Source organism: Tachysurus vachellii, chromosome 9 (genome assembly GCF_030014155.1).
Source record: "Tachysurus vachellii isolate PV-2020 chromosome 9, HZAU_Pvac_v1, whole genome shotgun sequence".
Lineage (NCBI taxonomy): Eukaryota > Metazoa > Chordata > Actinopteri > Siluriformes > Bagridae > Tachysurus > Tachysurus vachellii.
In genome coordinates, this window is record NC_083468.1 from 18,587,069 (window position 1) to 18,608,835 (window position 21,767).

The 21,767-nt window shown below is 35.3% G+C and overlaps 2 protein-coding genes across 5 annotated transcripts in view; one reads left to right on the forward strand and one right to left on the reverse strand.

The window, feature by feature from the left end:
• tbxas1 (thromboxane A synthase 1 (platelet)) overlaps positions 1-15,816 on the reverse strand; it is a 64,485-nt gene extending 48,669 nt beyond the window's left edge. Inside the window, exons 1-2 of one of the 3 annotated variants that reach the window (XM_060878089.1) lie at positions 15,780-15,816; positions 8,803-8,887 (exon numbers count right to left, since the gene is read on the reverse strand). In XM_060878089.1, coding sequence (XP_060734072.1) covers positions 8,803-8,876 — 74 coding nt within the window. In that variant the 5' untranslated portion in view covers positions 8,877-8,887; positions 15,780-15,816. Of the gene's footprint in view, positions 1-8,802; positions 8,888-9,015; positions 9,165-9,653; positions 10,523-15,779 lie in introns of those variants that run through there. The other 2 variants (XM_060878087.1, XM_060878088.1) reach the window with 2 other exon arrangements.
• Positions 15,817-16,787: 971 nt separating this feature from the next.
• Positions 16,788-21,767, forward strand: part of hipk2 (homeodomain interacting protein kinase 2) — an 85,101-nt gene continuing 80,121 nt past the window's right edge. For both annotated transcript variants that reach the window (XM_060878090.1, XM_060878091.1), the window contains exon 1: positions 16,788-17,198. In XM_060878090.1, coding sequence (XP_060734073.1) covers positions 17,180-17,198 — 19 coding nt within the window. In that variant the 5' untranslated portion in view covers positions 16,788-17,179. The remainder of the gene's footprint in view (positions 17,199-21,767) is intronic.

Consider the following 21,767-nt stretch of genomic DNA (forward strand, 5'->3'; position numbering starts at 1 on the left):
TGATCACATTATCAATCATCTTCACAGCATGCGAAAGCTCACGGCCCCAGCGCTCCGAGCCGAAGCCTGCGCTTCCTCTGCCATTAATATTAGTCTTGATTAAACAACGGCCTCACAGAGCAACGCACACCATATGTGCAGCAATAACAATGTTCAAAAAAGCTGGTGGCAACATACCCCACACCCCAGGAGTATGATGTGGACCATGGTCTATAAAAATTATTGGCAGTTGTATTTCTGTATTTCATGCCACAACAAGCCAAAAGAGATGAATATTTAATGATACTGAAGACTGTATTCAATGTAAATATTACTGTTAATCTGTAAGAGAAGACATGCAACACTGTGGGTTAATTAACAATGTACGTGTTAGCACATTTTTATACTGTACATAAAATCTATTTATAGGTATTGATAAATGATTGAATTTTCAAATACGTCTTGACTCAATGATACATACATAACACATTTTACATACAATGCATCATGAAAACCCCTTCTGAATTTACATATTCAATTAACACATAGGCAGTGTTGTAATGTAACGGAGTACAAATACTTCGTTACTGTACTTAAGTGGAAATGTCACGTATCTGTACTTTACTTCGCTATTTAAATTTATGTCAACTTTCACTTTTACTCCACTACATTTCCTAGATAAAATGTATACTTTTACTCCGCTATATTTCCACTAAGCATCTTCGTTACTCACTCACTCACTCACTCACTCATTTTCTACCGCTTATCCGAACTACCTCGGGTCACGGGGAGCCTGTGCCTATCTCAGGCGTCATCGGGCATCAAGGCAGGATACACCCTGGACGGAGTGCCAGCCCATCGCAGGGCACACACACACTCATACACTCACGCAATCACACACTACGGACAATTTTCCAGAGATGCCAATCAACCTACCATGCATGTCTTTGGACCAGGGGAGGAAACCGGAGTACCCGGAGGAAACCCCCGAGGCACGAGGAGAACATGCAAACTCCACACACACAAGGCGGAGGCGGGAATCAAACCACCAACCCTGGAGGTGTGAGGTGAACGTGCTAACCACTAAGCCACCGTGCCCCCCTCTTCGTTACTCGTTACTACAAAATAAAATCAGAAGAAATGTGTGCGACTGCAATAAGGGAGGTTTGGTGAATCACTGCTCCTAGATTGCATTATGCTCCACACGCTCTACGGTGAAGCACAGGCACGGGCAGTCAGAGCTGGAGGCGTTTATCTATAACGTTAATCGGCGGAAAGCCGCAAAGACGGCAACCAAAAGCAGTGAAATTTCACTATTCTTATTACCAGAGTTTATAGCACAAACACAATATTAATGCAAACAATCCATTCAATACTAAATAAAAATAACATTCATTGATTTGATCTTTGTCTTGTCAATCTTTTTTATTAATGACTGCATTCATTGAACACACTGTTTGTTGAGAATGCACACATACATAAACTGATTTGATTCAAGACTGGCATTGTGCATAAAATTTTGGTGTCCACTTTTGCCATTTAATAATAGCATAACTTTTGGCTTACTATGTAGTCATATATAATATATAATATAAAACTCTTCTTGTTTTAAATTCTCACTGAGGGCTAAACCCCCTAAAGATGAAGATCCTAGAAACGCCCCTGCTCTTATGCCTACCGAAAATCACTGAAATTTTACTTTACATTAAAGTAAGTACATTAAATATCAGAAAATGACTTTTGATACTTAAGTACAATATATATCAGATACTTTAAGACTTTTACTTGAGTAATATTCTAAAAGGTAACTTTCACTTCTACCAAAGTCTTTTTCTAGTACGATACTTGTACTTTTACTCAAGTATTGCTTTCTAGTACTTTATACAACACTGCACTTAGGTAACACATCCTGGTGGTCCTGAGTCTTTTCTCTCATCTAGCACATCTGTGTTAAGTGTAAGGGTACTTAACTGATTTGTTTGATCAGGTGTGTTAAAGCAAGGAAACAACAAAATAGTGACCATCTTCGCTATTAGTTTTTAATTCGTTTTAGAGAGTGAGTGAGAACACTGAGTAAAAACAGTACTTAACCCCCATGGCCCATAAGTCTGTCTTAGTTATTATATATTATATAGTTATTTGTTTTATATTTTTTTTCTTTAAAAAAAAGTAAGATTTTGGGGCATCATGAACTACCAGAACAGCTCCGATGCATATTTGGCCTGAAAGGTTGTACAAAACAACCTTCTTACTTTGATTCCTTTAATCTGTCACAACATCTAAATAGTGTAATGTTTTTATATAGAGTACAGTTATGCTGGTTTTTTTTGGGTTTTTTTGGGTGAGGCAGTCAGGTCCTTCGACTTCACAGTATGGGCCTCGATGCACAAGACTTGATTGTGTCATGGCCAATTTTGACATCAAAAAGGCTGTGACTGCTGAAAGCATGTCAATATGAGCACTACTACAGCTTTCAGAAGGCTCAACTGACCTTTTTTTACCTCCCTTTTTCTTTTGTGTTGTGTAGTTTTATAAGAAATGCACTATATATATGTTTCCCATGTCTGAGTTTCTTCTGAGTTCTCTGGTTTCTTCCCACAGTCCAAAAGACCTGCTGAAGAACTGGCTACACTAAATTACCCCTGGGTGTGAATGAATGTGTAAATGTGTGTGTTTCACACACTGTCCTGTCCTGCCTCACACACTGCGTTCCTGGGTTTTTTCTTGAAGATAATAAATAAATTCATTATAATGAACTTTTACTATATTATATTACCATATTATATCTCGTTCTGTGTGTATCTCTCTCTCACACATACTGTATATATGCATACCTCACAGGTTTCTCAGATTTTGGAGGAAACCAGAGAACTCAGATGAAACCCATGCACACAGAGAATACAATTGAAATGCACTATACATAGTTATATCCATAAACTATTTAACTGAAAACAGTATATAGTATATTTGCATTTTATTAATAATATTTAAATTCACATAGGCATCAAAATGGAACTACAAAGCCTCTACAGACTTTGTGTTTTTCTCTCTTTTTTGTCCACAAAGTCATATCTGAATCTGAAGTGTAGAAGTAGATTGAGGTAGAATATGACATTATGCTGTGATATCCCCCTTCAAAACATGAACACAGCATCGGGACATTAATCAATAGATTCAGCAGTCTCACTTAAACCGTAATTAAACAGGGAAACCTACAACGTTTCATGATATGTTATAAAACTAGTCATAAAATTAGACCTTGGCATAAAGCTCCAACAGTGCAGCAGAGTTAAATGATGGTTCTTTAATAAATGTCTAGAAAACTTTAAAGCACTTAAACTTTATATTTCTGTCTTCTGAATGCACAAAAAATAAAGAATGCACAGAAGAGACATCGCAGTCTTCTGTGGAGGATCACTATGATCACTATCACTCTATTCTCTCTTATGTTCTCTCTCAGCAGCTACAGTGCACTGATCATGCAGGTGCATGCTATAAGATAACAATGACCAAAAATAGAGGTGCAACAGACACGTGAGTGGCCCTACTGCGACATCCCTGCAGTTTACGTTAGTCATTCAAGTCCCTGTAGTTCCATCACACTTCTGCAAATCCCAGGCCTGCTCTCATGGGGATGTACCACAGCAATAACATTCTTCTATTTCCATCCCTCTGCAAGGACTCACCAGAGATTGGTAGATATACTGTATAGCTCGAGCTTAGTAACACAGAAGACATAGGTATAGATGACTATTTAATTTTTTGCTTGCGCTTGTCATAATTTCCATGGAAGACAGAAAGCTAAAGAATGTAAGAGGAACTTTCTATAATACTGCAAATAATATATTGAACATTACATTTATTTGAGATTATCTGAATACAAAAGACCAGCCAAAGATTTTCTGATCTTTATCTCTCCAATTTTGGTAAACGTGTGCACATTTCCTGTAGTCCATTGTGGTCTTCAACATGTGGTGCATTAATACATGCTTTTCTGCTCACCTCAGATGTGAAGAGCGAGTTACTTGAGTTACTGTATCCTACCTGTCAGCTCCAACCAATCTGACCATCCTCCTTTGACCTTTCCTATAAACAAGGTATTTCCACCTGCAGCACTGTTGCTCACTGGATGTTTTTGTTTCTGTGTAAACTCAAGAGACTGTTGTGTATGAAAATCCCAGGAGATCAGCAGTTTCTAAATACTCCAACCAGCCAACCTGGCACCAACAACCATGCCAAGGTCAATGCCACTGAAATCATATTTTGAATATTAACAGATCTTGACCTCTATTTGCATGTATTTAGTTACTTCTTCCAGTGTCACATGATTTAATACTTGGATATTTGAATAAATGTGCAGACATACAGGTGTTCCTAATAAATGGCCTGTGAGTGTATAAACACGCTTTAATGGTTTTAGACAAAAGGTCAAACCGATATCATTATAACATTTTACGTAAGGTAATTGAGTGAAATTCTCAAATGTAGAAAATCAAAATTTAAAATCCGAAATAGCTTATAGTTAATACTGTAGAAATCACAATCATCACAAAAATGACTAGAATAAATCCCCATTCAATTACGAGTCAGGAATGTGTTATTTTTCTTGTGGCTTTTTTTTTTCCATTTTCCCATCCTAGCTGTCATGATGGGGTTATTTTTTTCCATCAAATATGATCAAAATACAGTAAGTAAAAATGTCCTCAAAGCTGAACAGGATAAAATCTGCTTTCAATCTTGCCAAAGCGGGTCACCCAGTAATGCTGATTTTCACCTGCTGCATTTTCTACTTGCAATTTGAGATTCAGTCAACAGCATGTTCAAATTGAGCTCATCAGCAGCACAGGAGGTGTGAAGACAACTGGGCTTTTTGCTGTATGATGGCACTCTAGTCCCCATTAACAGTGCTGTCTACAGTATCAACCTGGCACATCCAGCTGGGAGCTCATTTACAGTGCAGGGTGGATCTCAGATAAATTAGAGTAGATTACAATATTAGTTCTATTATCAGGCTATTGCTACGGAAAGGGCTGAAGGTAGCGGGTTTCTCAGGGAGGTGTGAGCCCTTCATATGATTAACATCTGTGATGGATGTGCTGTCCAAGAGCCCTCAATTAAGCAATAACAGCTCCAAAGACAAAGAAAGTCAATCTGGCCACATAACTGCTGGGCTGCAGAGTCAGCTGTCCACAGACTGACGTGGAGTCCTGGCGTGTCGTGGCAGTACGTGTTAGCACACAGGAGGACACTGAAACTATATTAATCACAGTTAACATAGCTGTGAATACTATAGTCTTGTAGGTTGGGTGTATATCTGCATCACTATGTGAATAATCATCTTAATGCTTGACGTTCCTAAACACAATGGAGGAAAGATTTCATCTCAGGAGACAGGGTGCATCGCAAACCAATGAGGAATGTAACTTAACCTGAACTGATTGAAGAACAGGAGAAATACTGAGACATGGTGGAAAAGAATGAAAAATACATAGAGAGTTTGTGGCCTTTGGTAGCATCACGAGCTGTTGAAACAGCTGATTAGACAAACAGATGGGCTCAGTGTCACATTCTCACATTTTATTAACAGAACTGTGTGAAGTCATCCTCTCCGCCATATCACTTCAAATCCACTTAGAAATTAAAGAACCTTATCTTGCTTATTAAAGTATACCTACTTCTCACATCTCACTGGAAAGTAGTCCTTAACTGCAAGAAAAATACGCTCTACTTTGAACCTCATAAAACCACCACAGCAGCATGGAAACTAGCGAGCAACACAGGAAACGACACAGCCAAGATTATACAGAGATCCAGCATGAGTGCTGTCTGATTGCCTCATATTAACCCACATTTAGCCCAGTTGGCTTTAAAGCACATTCCTCAGCCGAGCCAAATCAACTAAATTATATCTTATCATATCAGTGCTTCGGATGAGTTGATGATATTTTAGAGCTTTTTTTTTAATCAAATAGACCATATGTTCTTACATAGATTCTGTTCCTCCAGCCATGCATCATTCTTAAATAGAATATTAATCTCTACTGTAGTTTTTCCTTTTTCTCAAAGGTACAATTGCAGTACCTTTAGTGTGTATAGCATCTGTCTTTTACCCAGGAAGGTGTATGTGTTGCACCTTTAAAGTGTCATTATAGAGGTATTTTTAGGTTGAACAGTTGTGCATAACAGGAGAACTCCACCCTTAAACACAAATTAATATGCTTATACTAAACTATAGTAATAGCAGACACTCAGCTCACCTAGTTAACCATCAAAGAGGTAATATGCACAATGACATTGCTCGTCATTTCAATAGCATGACAACTTATTAGCATGAATGTTTTAAACAATTTCTGTTTGAACAGAATATACAGATAGAGAGCTGGACACACTAAAAGATTAAATAAATGCTGATGCTTTGTTCTGTTTAAGCAGAAATGAAGCAGGGGCTGATTCCTACTGGCAACACTATCAGCAGGTAGTCGCATGGCATTGTAAGAAACTGATAACTAAAGTGAAAAAAATGATGAAAGAAGGTAAAATATAATTGTTAAATAAATCCCGGGTGCCATGAAGATTAAGCTGTTCGTATATACAGGATGTTTGGTGGATTTTTACTTTAAATTATGTACCTTAAATCATTTTAAAGGTGTGCTATTTCCCCCTTACAGGTAAAAAAATGTGTCATTGCCCAAGCAACAGGAAGAAGATGATTTTTTTTTTCCTTCTGAGAATTTAAAAGCTTCATTATCTCATCTGGTATGACAACTGCAATAAAACACACACATACACACACAAGAAGGATGTTGGCTGTATGTGTATAGACATGAAATTACAACACCTACACCATTTTACTAGCCAGTAACTGGAGACGGTTCAGCTGAGGCTCATCCCTGTTTCACACATATTAAATTCACATATGATTAGGGAGATTGGTCCTGTCTGCGCTACTTCTATCATGAACCACAACAGCAACCTACATCAGTGGTAAAATCAACTCATTTGATCACTGCAGACATAAAGGGAGCTTGCGGTTGCTTCATTCCGTCATGGAGCCGATCCAGCTCCTTTTCCACTCAGAACATTTTCATCCATTTCATTAGCCCGTGTGGTTTGTAGTTTATAAGTGCATGGCATGTTTGACAAGAACAGTTTCAATGACACCAGGCTCTGATTTTACAGTGCCACAAAGTTTCAAATCCAGAGACTAATCCTCTCATGTGGCTTATTTCTGCTCTGGAGGCGTGCCAGAAAAGCCCATCAACACTGCCTATCCTACATCCTGTCTATTTTTTAACCTCAGAGTCATGGATGTCCTCATGCGGGAGGGTTTCATCCACTGATATAAATCTTCATTTGTAAGATGACAGCATAACAGGCCTTTACATAACTAACCTCCTTTAGTCCAATGTGAATAGTATCTGTGCTTTTGCCAGCAGACAGGAATTTACTTGTTCTGAATGACCGAATGGGTGCAGGGATGCAAAATGCTGGAACAGAAACATCTGAAGCCCATAATAAAGAGCTGAACTTCATAAAAACATAATACAAAGCTCCAAGAACACCGTAAAACTCAAAAATGTAAGATGTTTCTGACACAGAGATTCAGAAGATGACATTTTACTGACTCATTTTACTGATTTTTGTAAAATGAGCATTAAACTAGCAATGAAACATGCTGAAACTAGTCACAACATGCACCAGACCAAAATGATTAAATCTTGATTTCAAATTATTCCATTCCATTAACTCGGCACTACAGCAACATCTTTGGTGTGTAACATATGAACCAAAAGTAATAAATCAAATTGCAAAATTGGTTCAAAGTGAATTAAGTCTTAAAATCTACTAAGTATAAAAAAATATTTTCCTCCAAATAAGTCTTGTTTTATTCACTTTGTTTGAATTTGCAAGCTATAATTACTTGTTTATGAATCTTACAATTATTTTAATACCATTGGCACAGGACAGTCATACGAAATAACACAGTGGGAAGCTCTCGCTTCTAGAGATCCTGCTGGTCAGTTTTACTATATGGCAGACTATTACAAGCTCATTACTGAAGTTGAAATTATGCCTAAGATAAATGCATAGCTTATTGGGCAGCTCTAGAAGTTTACTGAAATCATTTCCCACTGCAGCATCCATGCATCACTGTAACCATAACCCCTTCGGAAATGCTGCCCAGACTCATACGCCATTAGTTCAGGACTGTTTTTGGAACAAGATATAAATCACCTCCCAGCCACTACAATTTAATATTAGTCTATACACTGATTGTCTTCATTTTTATTATACAAGTGTTGCTCCTCTCAATCCAACATGGTTATGGTGACATACAGCACAACTCAGGGATTTCTACCTAAAATGTCTAAAACAAAAAGGTCTAATCAAAATTAAAAGATTGTAGATTGATTATACAAATGAAATCATACGTTATAGTAACTTATTATATAATATATAACTTTAGACCTAAACTATATAATTAATGCAGGAGAAATGGTATCTGTAATCATTTTTTCTACATCAAGGTAAATAATTCATTTTAATAAAAAGTTTTATAATTTATGCATGAACAGGTTAAAACAGGTTTCAGTGAGTGAAGCCTGTATTCATATTCAGTGTGAATCATCAGCAAACCTCATAGCACTACACATAACAAGATGTTAGGGCCTTTAGAAACCTGCTACCTGTGAATGAAAAACCAGGTGACTCTCTGATGGAGTTAACTAAACCATACATTTAAACTTCAAACAAGTTACAATTGGAAATGAAATGGAAATGGAAATTTAGTGTTACTATAATTGAGTGAGTAACTTAACTCACCAGTACAGAAGAACCAAGAAGAGAAGGAAAAGGCAGACAGACACAGAGAATCCACATGGCTCAGCTCCAAACATTATCAGTGTATCTGTGGCCAAATACATGAACATGTTTAATACACAACCCTGAAAATATCTGCAGTAATAAACAAATATTAACCAAAATGAACTACAGATTGATAATGTCTGACATAAGTGAAAACCACGTTGGACTTACCCACATGCACAAACTCCACAAATGCTTTTAGATTGTATTTAGACAGTAAACAGATCTGATCAATGTTTATTACCCCTTCACTTACTTTTCTAGGGGTTATACCAAACTGTTAATGGTTAAACAGAGGAAAATGCAAGTCACAACACAAGCAATACTATCCAAAGGGCAAATACTTTGCGTATAGTGAAACAGAGATATTAAGCATTTGTTGACATTTGTTGCATTCCCACTTATTAATGTAATAAATTCACTCAATATCCACAAATCTACTGTAAACAGCCCACATTCTAAGGCACATAATTTGGAGAAGTTTCTAACGTCTGGAATAGTTATAGCACCATTAAAATAGAAAGACAAACAGATTTCACACTGATTACTGAGCAAATTTGGAAATGTTTAGATTTGAGAAAGCAGAGTAAGCTATAGCCCTAGATTCATGTTCAGAACTGAGAACAAGGTTAAACAAGTTCAGCAACACATCCATAAATAAACTTATGATGACGGAAATAAACCGATAAAGTATCATTATAATAAGCCCGCATGAACACATGCCTCAGTACAAAGAAAGTATTCAACATGTAAACCTCCATCAGAATAATACAGTATATAATATTACTGAAGGAGAGTGTTGTGGTTACCAAGTTGCATAATTAAATTATGGTTCCTGGCACTTCTTCAGCTTGTTCTTATCCTCCTGAGACATACACTATGCTGTTGGGTGTTTTTTCTTCTTTAAATTTGATATCTGTATCTTGTAGCATCGGGCTATTGCAGGCTGTAAAAATGTTCTCCTATGATGACCCAAGTTCTCATGAGGGTGTAGTGTAACTGATAAGAGACTGCCTTAAAATACTATCATGCAAGAGCTCCATCTGATTTCAGTCTTCATGAATCCATTCTGAAGTTTTACACTTTATATGGCTGTACACAGACAACCTCAACAATCTTAAGAAGCACAATTTTGAGAGTGGAGATAAAAGTGTAGTTTTATGGTTTAATTAGATTTTTCACAGCAAGCCAAGGGATGGTGTTGCACAGTAAAGATTTATGCGAATGAAACGAATGAAACTTCAAAGAAACATCTGGATGAAGTAGTGTGTTTTAATAATAGCACAATACTTTAGCACAACACATCTAGCTTGGTTTTACAGACACCCCACACACCACACCCCGGATATAGGAAACTACTTACAGATACATACAGATGAGAGACTAATTAAAGAAAAAACAGCATTAAGTGTCTTAGCTAGGTGGTCGGGCACCGCAAGCTTAAAGGAAAGCGTCTTTGCTCCTTGGCACAGATTATAACAGTCTCTGGAACTATACTGGAAAAATGAACGGCATTCCCTTAGTATTTTAACTAAGGACTGTATTTATATAATTATATACTTAATCTGGGTTCAGATCTAGTGACTGTGATGAATGAATGGTATGATATTCACATCATTATCATCTTTATCAGTGTTGCTGGGGTTTTTAATCACCTTAGTGGCACTGTTGGGTTGAGAAACAACCCGCCACCCAGAAAGATCCAGCTAACAGTGGTGCTGTGATTAGAAACTGACCCCGACAATGATGAAAGGTTAGAAGGCTAACCTTAAAAAATACATTTAGATTCAGCAATGCATTTATGAATTGGCATTAAAAATATTTTATATACTGTCCTATGAACAAATATCTATCTATACAAATATGTATTTAACACTATTTAAAATATCTATTCATTCATATTTCTGTTATTTAGGAGACACCCTTTTCCAGAGTGACATACAATTTATTTAAATTTATACAACTGAGCAATTGAGGGTTAAGGGCCTTGCTAAGGGGTCCAGCAGTGGTAGATTGGTGGACCTGGGATTCGAACCCCTGACCTTCCAATCAGTGGTCCAACACCTTAACCACTGAGCTCCCACATCCCATATTCAATCTAGTAGATTGCTCAGACCTTTGACTTTAAATGAACTTTATATGATAGGAGCACCTAAAGAGAACCCCATAGAACCCAAATCTGGGCATGCGCGTTTCTGCATCGTAATAAACGTGATCGTCAGACCAAATAAACTGCAGTTCCCTACACACGTGCAGTAGACAGGGAAAATGTGACGACTTCCACACTTCAGCTAGTGCACAGTAAAGGGGAAGTGGGAGCCATTTAGGATTCGCCCTGCAGTCTCGCGCCATAGCTAGTTTATTTCTATTACACTTCACACATATTCTTTTCAGCTGGGGTGTAAAGCTTAACCAAAATATACGTCAGTAATGTATCAAAAGAATGGTGCATTTAAAAAGACTTTATTTTACAGAATTTTCTGGTCAGATTTTACGTTCATGTAGCTAATCTACAATAAATCCTATTGATAAATCAAAACGCTATCTAAGCATGCATCAGTGTAAGACTCTGATAGGCCCGGATTTTTATCGCGTTATGTATTTACTAGCAAAAATTACAGCCTATTATTATTTATTTATTTATTTATTTATTTTTTCAATCAGGGACTGATGTGTTGCATGTCTCTTTCACCTTTAAAGCAGTTTGGAGTAGATCTGTCTCCACTAAGACTAGACTGGTAATAATGTTGACGTTTCAGCACTTCTGACATCTGCAAAACGTCTGGAAATAATTTCATGGTGTACCAATGAAATTACACCCAGCGGACTGTGATTTGTTTAATCCAGTTTCATAGCACTGTTATTTTATTTGTTCCATCCATGCGAGGTTGTAAACAAAGACAAAAAGACTAGCTGCATTTTGGTTAAAATAATTTCAGAGTTTACTAATGCAACCTATAGGCGTTTATAAACATGTCACTTTCATTCATGCAGTCAAATCGCAGTTGCAGTAATGAAATCCAGTCAAAACACTGAACAGCAGCACTATAGAGCACTTCAGTGCTGAATCCTACAAAGCATTAGCTTACTCCATAATAATAGTGCTATACAACTATACTAATAGTGCTATACAACTATACTAATAGTGCTATACAACTATAGAATAATAGTCACTAACACTAGGGAGTTTTATTATATAGTTGCGTATTCATTAGTGAGTATTATTGTATAGTTGTGTATTCATTAGTGAGTATTATTGTATAGTTGTGTATTCATTAGTGAGTTTTATTCTATAGTTGTGTATTCTTTAGAGAGTATTATTCTATAGTTGTGTATTCATTAGTTAGTTTTATTCTATAGTTGTGTATTCATTAGTGAGTTTTATTCTATAGTTGTGTATTCATTAGGAGTTTTATTTTATAGTTGTGTATTCATTAGTGAGTTTTATTCTATAGTTGTGTATTCATTAGTGAGTTTTATTCTATAGTTGTGTATTCATTAGTGAGTATTATTCTATAGTTGTGTATTCATTAAGAGTTTTATTCTATAGTTGTGTATTCATTAGTGAGTTTTATTCTATAGTTGTGTATTCATTAGGAGTTTTATTCTATAGTTGTGTATTCATTAGTTAGTTTTATTCTATAGTTGTGTATTCATTAGTGAGTTTTATTCTATAGTTGTGTATTCATTAGGAGTTTTATTCTATAGTTGTGTATTCATTAGTGAGTTTTATTCTATAGTTGTGTATTCATTAGGAGTATTATTCTACAGTTGTGTATTCATTAGTGAGATTTATTCTATAGTTGTGTATTCATTAGTGAGTTTTATTCTACAGTTGTGTATTCATTAGTGAGTTTTATTCTACAGTTGTGTATTCATTAGTGACTTTTATTCTATAGTTATATATTCATTAGGACTTTTATTCTATAGTTGTGTATTCATTATGGACTTTTATTCTATAGTTGTTTATTCATAAGGGAGTTTTATTCAGGGATTATTGATTAGGTGTTATTCAGCCTAATACTGTGTTCTGAATGGATTTTATTACTGCATGAATTAAAGTAACATGTTTATAAATATCTACAGGTTGCTTTAGTAACTGAAATAGAACCCTATCACAGGGTTGGTACTATAGACTACAGTTATAGAAATTTAATCAGCAACTTCTGATCAATGAGGTATGAATTATTGTGTATGAAGATGAAGCACGAGGTTCTTTGAAGAATTTATTTCATAGATTGATTTTTGTGTTTCCATCATAAATCATAGATATTTTTGAAATAACTCGTAATGCCACAAGAGGGGTCGGGCCCTTAAATGTCCAGAGTAGTTGAAGCCTAGACAGAATCATAGGAAACAACAACAATAAACAAAGAAACAAATAAAATTAAGTCTTACTACTACTGTCTATATGTCTGATTAAAGTGATCATCTTATCAAGCTCTTCATGGGTACAGGACCAGGCAGATTGTAGGTAACTTCTGTGTTTGTCTGGGATTTATAGACAAACTACATTTGGAGGTCTGAAAGCCAACGGTATCAAATTAGATGCTTTCTGTGAAACTCGAATCTTTAGTTTACAAAAACAAGTTTATCAGCTAAATAGTGCTGTCCTGAATCTCTGGTCAATACAAGCTCCCATAGAGTAGACAGTACATGCCCAGTTGGATTAATCTGCTTTCTATAAGTCATGTCTGGATCATGAGCGCCAATGACGCCGCTGGATTTTCACAGAATGACCGAGAAAGGAATCAGATTACAGATGTGCATCATCTCTCATTGACTCTTCATTACTAAAACGATTTGTTTAATTACATCTCTGTCTGCTAGCAAATTGGTAAATAAAGAGCAACAATGTCGTCAGTGCAAAATTCTCTGGTTATATCTCTGACCAAAAAAAAGTCAAATCAATAAAAGAAATGAATAAATAAAAACATATCGAGCAAACATGCGGCCACAGTGTGAGAATATTTGTGACTACAGCTAACTTATTTACTGTCTAAAGGAAGGAAGGAAGGAAGAAACAATACAAAAGTTATTACTAGTACACTTTTTCAGTAAGTAAGCACTTATCTATTGTTTCTTTCAATTTACCTAAATTAGGGATTCGTATTTTGATAATAAAAATCGAAACTGAGAAACTGAACAACAGTAGTAGCAATAATAATAATAAATAGTATTATAATTAATCAATTAATTAATTAAGTGACTAATTGACTACTTAATTAATTAATATAAAGCAAGTATAAGGTTATACGTGTTTTATTGCTGTTGCTATTATAATAATAATAATAATAATAATAATAATAATAATTATTATTATTATTATTATTATTATTTATTTATCTTATACTTGTCCGTTTTTGTCTACACATTGTAACTTAAACAATGGGATTTATATTTTTATTTCATGCCAACAAACTACTATTTACATGACATGCTGTTAAAGGAAACATCAGAAACTGTTGTTGTGTTACAATACAAGTACAAAGCTTCCTAACTGTAGACTTTTGCCTTACATCCACAAAAACTACATTACCCAGAAGCACCTTGTTGTCAACAAACACTACTGCGTGCTAGTAAAGACAGAGGTAAGCGTTCTGCAGCCTATAGAATAAAACTCACTAATCAATACACAACTGTAGAATAAAACTCCCTAATGAATACACAACTATAGAATAAAACTCACTAATGAATACACAACTATAGAATAAAACTCACTAATAATTACACAACTATAGAATAAATCTCCTAATGAATACACAACTATAGAATTAAACTCCTAATGAATACACAACTATAGAATTAAACTCCTAATGAATACACAACTATAGAATAAAACTCACTAATGAATACACAACTATAGAATAAAACTCCTAATGAATACACAACTATAGAATAAAACTCACTAATCAATACACAACTGTAGAATAAAACTCCCTAATGAATACACAACTATAGAATAAAACTCCCTAATGAATACACAACTATAGAATAACTCACTAATAAATACATAACTATAGAATAAAACTCCTAACGAATACACAACTGTAGAATAAAACTAAATAATGAATACACAACTATAGAATGAAACTCACTAATGAATACACAACTATAGAATAAAACTAACTAATCAATACATAACTATAGAATTAAACTCCTAATGAATACACAACTATAGAATAATACTCACTAATGAATACACAACTATAGAATAAAACTTCCTAATGAATACACAACTATAGAATAATACTCACTAATGAATACACAACTATAGAATAAAACTCCTAATGAATACACAACTGTAGAATAAAACTTCCTAATAAATACACAACTATAGAATAAAACTCCTAATGAATACACAACTATAGAATAAAACTCCTAATGAATACACAACTATAGAATTAAACTCCTAATGAATACACAACTATAGAATAAAACTCCTAATGAATACACAACTATAGAATTAAACTCCTAATGAATACACAACTATAGAATAAAACTCACTAATGAATACACAACTATAGAATAAAACTCACTAATGAATACACAACTATAGAATAAAACTCCTAATGAATACACAACTATTTCTACACCCTATAGGTAAAGGACTGTAAAAGAATAGCCTACTAAAGACCTAGGTTGTGTGACGGGAGCCTGTGGTTGTAGTCTATAAACTGCACTTGTAGGATTTAAAGCAGTATTTATTGTTTAAAAACAAATCTCTATACATTAAAATTTCCCAATCTGACATGCGCACGTTATGTCTAGGAAAGGTCTCAGGACTATTACCGGAAGTGAGACTTTACTGTTGAATAATTAGTGTTTCTCAATAGTAAGGGATTACTCAATAGTAAGGGATTACATTATAAATTATTACCCTATATAAGGATAAATGACACCAGTTTATACGACTAAGGCTGCAGAACGCTTACCTCTGTCTTTACTAGCGCGCAGTAGTGTTTGTTGACAACAAGGTGCTTCTGGGTAATGTAGTTTTTGTGGATGTAAGGCAAAAGTCTACAGTTAGGAAGCTTTGTACTTGTATTGTAACACAACAACAGTTTCTGATGTTTCCTTTAACAGCATGTCATGTAAATAGTAGTTTGTTGGCATGAAATAAAAATATAAATCCCATTGTTTAAGTTAAAATGTGTAGACAAAAACGGACAAGCATAATAATAATAATAATAATAATAATAATAATAATAATAACAATAATAATTTTTATTATTATTGTTATTATTATAGCAACAGCCATTAAACTAGTATAATATTTTAATTGTTATTATTATTATTATTATTATTATTATTATTATTATTATTATTATAGCAACAGCAACTAAAATAGTATAATATTTTAATTGTTTTATATTTATTATTAGTTGGTGCAGTCTATAGTAACAAAATCTATCACTAATAATAAACAGATTTAAAGTATATAGATCCTTAACCAAACTTTCCATGATTGATGATAAAATGTTTTGCAAGAATAAACTGTTATTTAACACCCACAGTGTCAGGGTTTTTTTGTTGTTGTTGTTGTTGTTGTTTTTTTTTATTTATTTTTTTTTTAGAAGAGGTCTTTTGGCTTGCTGTCTTGCTATCTACATAATCTATATAATATCGATATCCTATATCTATTATTCTATTATTATTCTATTATTATTTCTGCTGTTTTTGTTATTATTTTACATCAATCTGCTTGGAGTATGTATTGATTTATAATTAGACTAGTGAATAATATGCTTTAAAATAAATAACCGAGGATGTCGCATTTCTTAGATAAAGGGGTTAATGGACATGCAAACAGTGTTGGATGTGTTAAGAGATTTCTGCATGCAACATGTGTAAAGCTGTTTTAGGAGGCAGGAGGCCGTCAGATCGATTGCATAGGTGTTTGATTAGCTCTCAGGCTCGGCTCAACTCGTTTCGCTCCGATTCTCTCACCATTGCAACTTTTGCAGGCGCTCCGCAGACATGCCCAGTGCACGCTGAAGCCGCAACCTGCAATCCGGCTCAGTCTCGGAGCCTCACCGACTGCTCTCATCTCATCCGTGTCAGGCCAAGTTGCAAGGACCAATTCTTCTGAAATCCGGCTACACAATTGCAGTTGTGGATGTGATATATCCTCTCTCTCTCTCTCTCTCTCTCTCTCTCTCTCTCTCTCTCTCTCTCTCTCTCTCTCTGTTCTTTTCTTTCCCCCGATGAACTGGCTCAGTAATGTTGGAGACGGCGATTCTGTCAGCGGCTCAAGATGGCAGATTTTTTACTGAGTTCTGAACTGAAGCATCTCTTCACATTTTTGCCATGAATAGCAGAAACCCTTGCACCGATGGCCCCTGTATACGAAGGTAAGACACAGCAATAATGATCTGATCTTGGAGAGAAAACATGCGGATGATTTGGAGGATTTGTGCCAGTGTGTGTATTCGCCTCTGTCCAAACACGGGGCTTTTTCGTCTTTGGGTATCAGTGAGAATAAATCACTCTCATGATGAGTGGACTTTATGTAGATGGTTAGATTCGTGTGTTTGTGTCTTGTTTCTTCTTTTACTGATAAATTATTGTTAAACATTGTCCATGGACAGTGTTGATCTCTGTACGTGCCTGTAGTGTCCGATCCGCGCGCACTGCTGCGTCTCTCTCTCTCTCTCTCTCTCTCTCTCTCTCTCTCTCTCTGTGTTCTTGTGCGTTTGTCTTTGAGTTTAAATGTTTCACAGACTCTGATATCAAAGCTGGTTAAACCAAACTGATGTTTATACAATGGGGTTAAAATGAGATGACCCGGGTGATCAGTTAGAAAGCAAAACAGACGCTGATAAAAAAAGAGATCCCGAAGTGGATCCCGGTCAGTGACGCGCGCAGCGGCTTGGTTACTATTAATAATTCTTTATTATTTCTGCACGGTTCGGAAATGAATTTGTAGCCTGTGTATGATGTAAAGTTACATGTTACACGCCTTATGGTTGGTTTGTCAGTCAAAATTATTGGCATATTTAATGTCCTGAATTTAAGCACCTGGTGATTAACCCGGGTGCAAAATGGCACACTGTAGGTTTTCAGAGCAAATCACGCCTCCTATAACCTACAGGCCTATTAGTTAAATGCATGCTTCATGTTGATCTGATCTGTTAATCCGATTAGCTATCTTTTAATCCAGCCTAAAAGCTCGGCTCGAGCTCCACCATCGTCAGTGTCTTGTGTTCAAGTGACAGCACCTTGATTTCAGAAAGAGCAGGAAAATCTATCATGGTCGATTCATACTGTTGTGAAGACATAAAATAAACTTTTAGTTATGGTTCGATACACAGCAGAATGAACACATCTGATGGGCAACATGCTCTTGGTGTCCTTAGTATGCACCATTCAGCTGTTCACACCTTATAACGCGTTAAAGACGTGAACGACTGAGGCGGTTTCGACACTCATTTGTAATGATATCCGGATGTACTGAAAAGTGGTGATTTTTGTTGTCAGTACGGGATAGGAGCTGTAATTGATTAGACACACTCCCCCTGGTGGAGAGAGATATCACACGCTTTAAATGAACATTACACACATATGTTTTTCCCTTTCATTTCCCTTGACTCTTATCTGAAGCACATCATGTGGAGAAGTTAGACAAACACTGGTGTAGTACACAAAGGCTGAGGTGAAAGAGTACAGACAGACAGACAGACAGACAGATAGATAGATAGATAGATAGATTGAGACAGACAGACATATAGATAGATCGAGACAAACAGACATATAGATAGATAGATAGATAGATAGATAGATAGATAGATAGATAGATAGATAGATAGATAGAGCTTTGTTAAGATATTTAATTTAATATTAGTAGAGATTAAGGTTATTTTAGAAAGAAAGAAAGAAAGAAAGAAAGAAAGAAAGTTAAATCTGCTGCATCAGTGAAAAGGTATTTTAGCTGATAATTATGCATTAAAATGTATTTAAAATATAGTATAGATAGATGGATAGATAGATAGATAGATAGATAGATAGATAGATAGATAGATAGATAGATAGATGGATAGATAGATAGATAGATTGAGACAGACAGACATATAGATAGATCGAGACAAACAGACATATAGATAGATAGATAGATAGATAGATAGATAGATAGATAGATAGATAGATAGATAGAGCTTTGTTAAGATATTTAATTTAATATTAGTAGAGATTAAGGTTATTTTAGAAAGAAAGAAAGAAAGAAAGAAAGAAAGAAAGAAAGAAAGAAAGAAAGTTAAATCTGCTGCATCAGTGAAAAGGTATTTTAGCTGATAATTATGCATTAAAATGTATTTAAAATATAGTATAGATAGATAGATAGATAGATAGATAGATGGATAGATAGATAGATAGATAGATAGATAGATAGATAGATAGATAGATAGATAGATAGATGGATAGATAGATAGATAGATAGATAGATAGATAGATAGATGAATAGATAGATAGATAGATAGATAGATAGATAGATAGATGGATAGATAGATAGATAGATAGATAGATAGATAGATAGATAGATAGATAGATAGATAGATATTTAAGTTACATTTAGTAGAGAATATTTTAGATTATTTTAGAATGACAGAAAAAAGATAGATAGAAACATTCAGTAGAACCTCCAGGCATGTTATCTTTTCATTTTCAGTAAAATAGGGATATGAGAGCTGAGTGTCAGCTGATATCTGACACCAATCACAGTAACTGAGCCGAGTCTCCTTGAGCTCCTGTTGCTAAGCTATGTGAAATATTACAGGTTCAATGGAAAAGGCTCTGATATAATTAATGCCCTGCATTCACATGTATGATCTGTATTGTGTCAGTCACCACCACACCTTTTCCCCTCATAAAATAGCTCAGCGGATCAGATTCCAAAATATGTCGAAGCCAATTTGATAGTCGTCCAGTGTTTCAGGCAAGAATCAGCCCAGATTCCGATACTCAATATGGCATTCATGTGTCTCAAGTTATTTTTCTTCGGGAATGTTTTTTACAGAAGTCCAGAAAAAACTGTGATGTGCTTCTGAAGCTGTAGGAGGTGAATCCCGACCCCACATCTGAAGCTGTTTAGAGCACATCATTTTGTTTCAAACAGTCATACAGGTAGATTTATAGAAAGAACAGTAGACAGATATACAGGTTGGATATATTCTGCTATAGAACTGACTTCGTTGGCTGTAGTCCTTCATCATATGTGTAAGCCAAGTGCTTCTGAAGCTGTAGGAGGTGAACCAGTTCAAGATGCTTCACATGATGAGGACGTTTCCGTTGCCTTTAGCTTCCTTAAATTGATTCCCTCAGTTTAATTGCTACCATGTGAAAAAGTAACACGGTTTACAGCATCTCTGTTAACATTATGCTTCTTGTCATAAAACTCCATTTCTAGGAACTGAACCCGTTGATTGTGATTTAAGGATATTAACTCTCTCAGACACACACATGAGATATGATTAAATCAAAGCTGCATTGTTGGGTGCAAGTGTATTGGATATAGAAAGTTTGGCACAGCATGATCATGGCTTAGATTAAAGCCACTGCTTTGAGTTTGAAGACAGTATGCAGGCCATGGAGCCCTTCACCTTCTGACCCTCATCACACCCGTCTGTGAACATACTGCATGTTTACAGTAGTTACTGCAGCAGCCAGTGAACACACACCATGTCACATTGATCTGTATGAACAACTGGAGCTTTTGCAGATATTGCAAGGGGGGTGAAGTAAAACTGAAAATACTCATTTTCATGAAACTAAAGACAGAACAGAAAAAGTCAGTTCTTATAATTTAGTGAACAAATAGTCCATAACAATATACATAACAATACTATTACTACTACTACTAGTACTACTACTACTACTACTACTACTAATAATAATAATAATAATAATAATAATAATAATAATAATAATAATAATAATGGTTATAATAATAATTAGTATGTAAATCATAGATATGAACAGAATCTGTTTTAAAAATACACATTTTACTTGTCATTATGTGGCCTATTTGCACTCAAATATTTGCCACAGTCTGTTTTAGTCTGGCTCAGCTGTGTTTACACTCAATAGATTTAACTCTGTCTGAATATTGTAAATGCAGGCTCAATGCATGTCTTGCAATTGAATGTTTGAGCTTCTTGAAAACCACAAATCTGTCCCAATATTTGAACATAAATCTAACATTTCAATTGAAAATGGACAATCTAATACGAGTATAGTTACTACACTTCTATTCATCTTCGAAGATTTTACTCAGCAATATATTATTTAATAGAACTACAGTGAAAGCAATTGCAAAGTGATGTGGTTACAAGAGAGGGAAATGAAGGTCTCCACTGAATTTAATGACGTAAATGGTTAAAAGACACAATGCAGGAACTCTGACAGCATAACACAGTAATCCAGTCTTAATAAATCATTATGGCTTCGATGGTATTTTGTGACTTGTACATTAATGGGTTCATTTAAAAAAACATTTCAGATTTCCAAACATTACTTTTCCAACATAAATAAAACGAATCAACGGAACATACAGTATTATGTAATAGAAAACGTTTCAGACAGAAAAATGAATGCTGGCTGCTAGGGATCAGCTGCAAATCAGAGGCAAGTGCAATTGTTAAAAGGTCTCCAGAAGAACTGTTGCAGATTCTCTTAGATGTTTAAAAACCATTCCAGTGACTTTCCTTATAAAAGTGTATAATTTATTTTCCTGATTCCTGAACCCTCTCTGATTAGGAGACACTCTGTCATCGGCTTTGATATACAACCCTAAAGGGTTGTATATCAGAGGTGTAGGGGCAGGGGTGTCCAATAGTTTCCAGAAAAGGCCAGTATGGATGCAGGTTTTCATTCCAACCCAAGCAGAAGCGACACCTCGTAGTATTTCGAAAGCCAAAATAAGGTGGAAT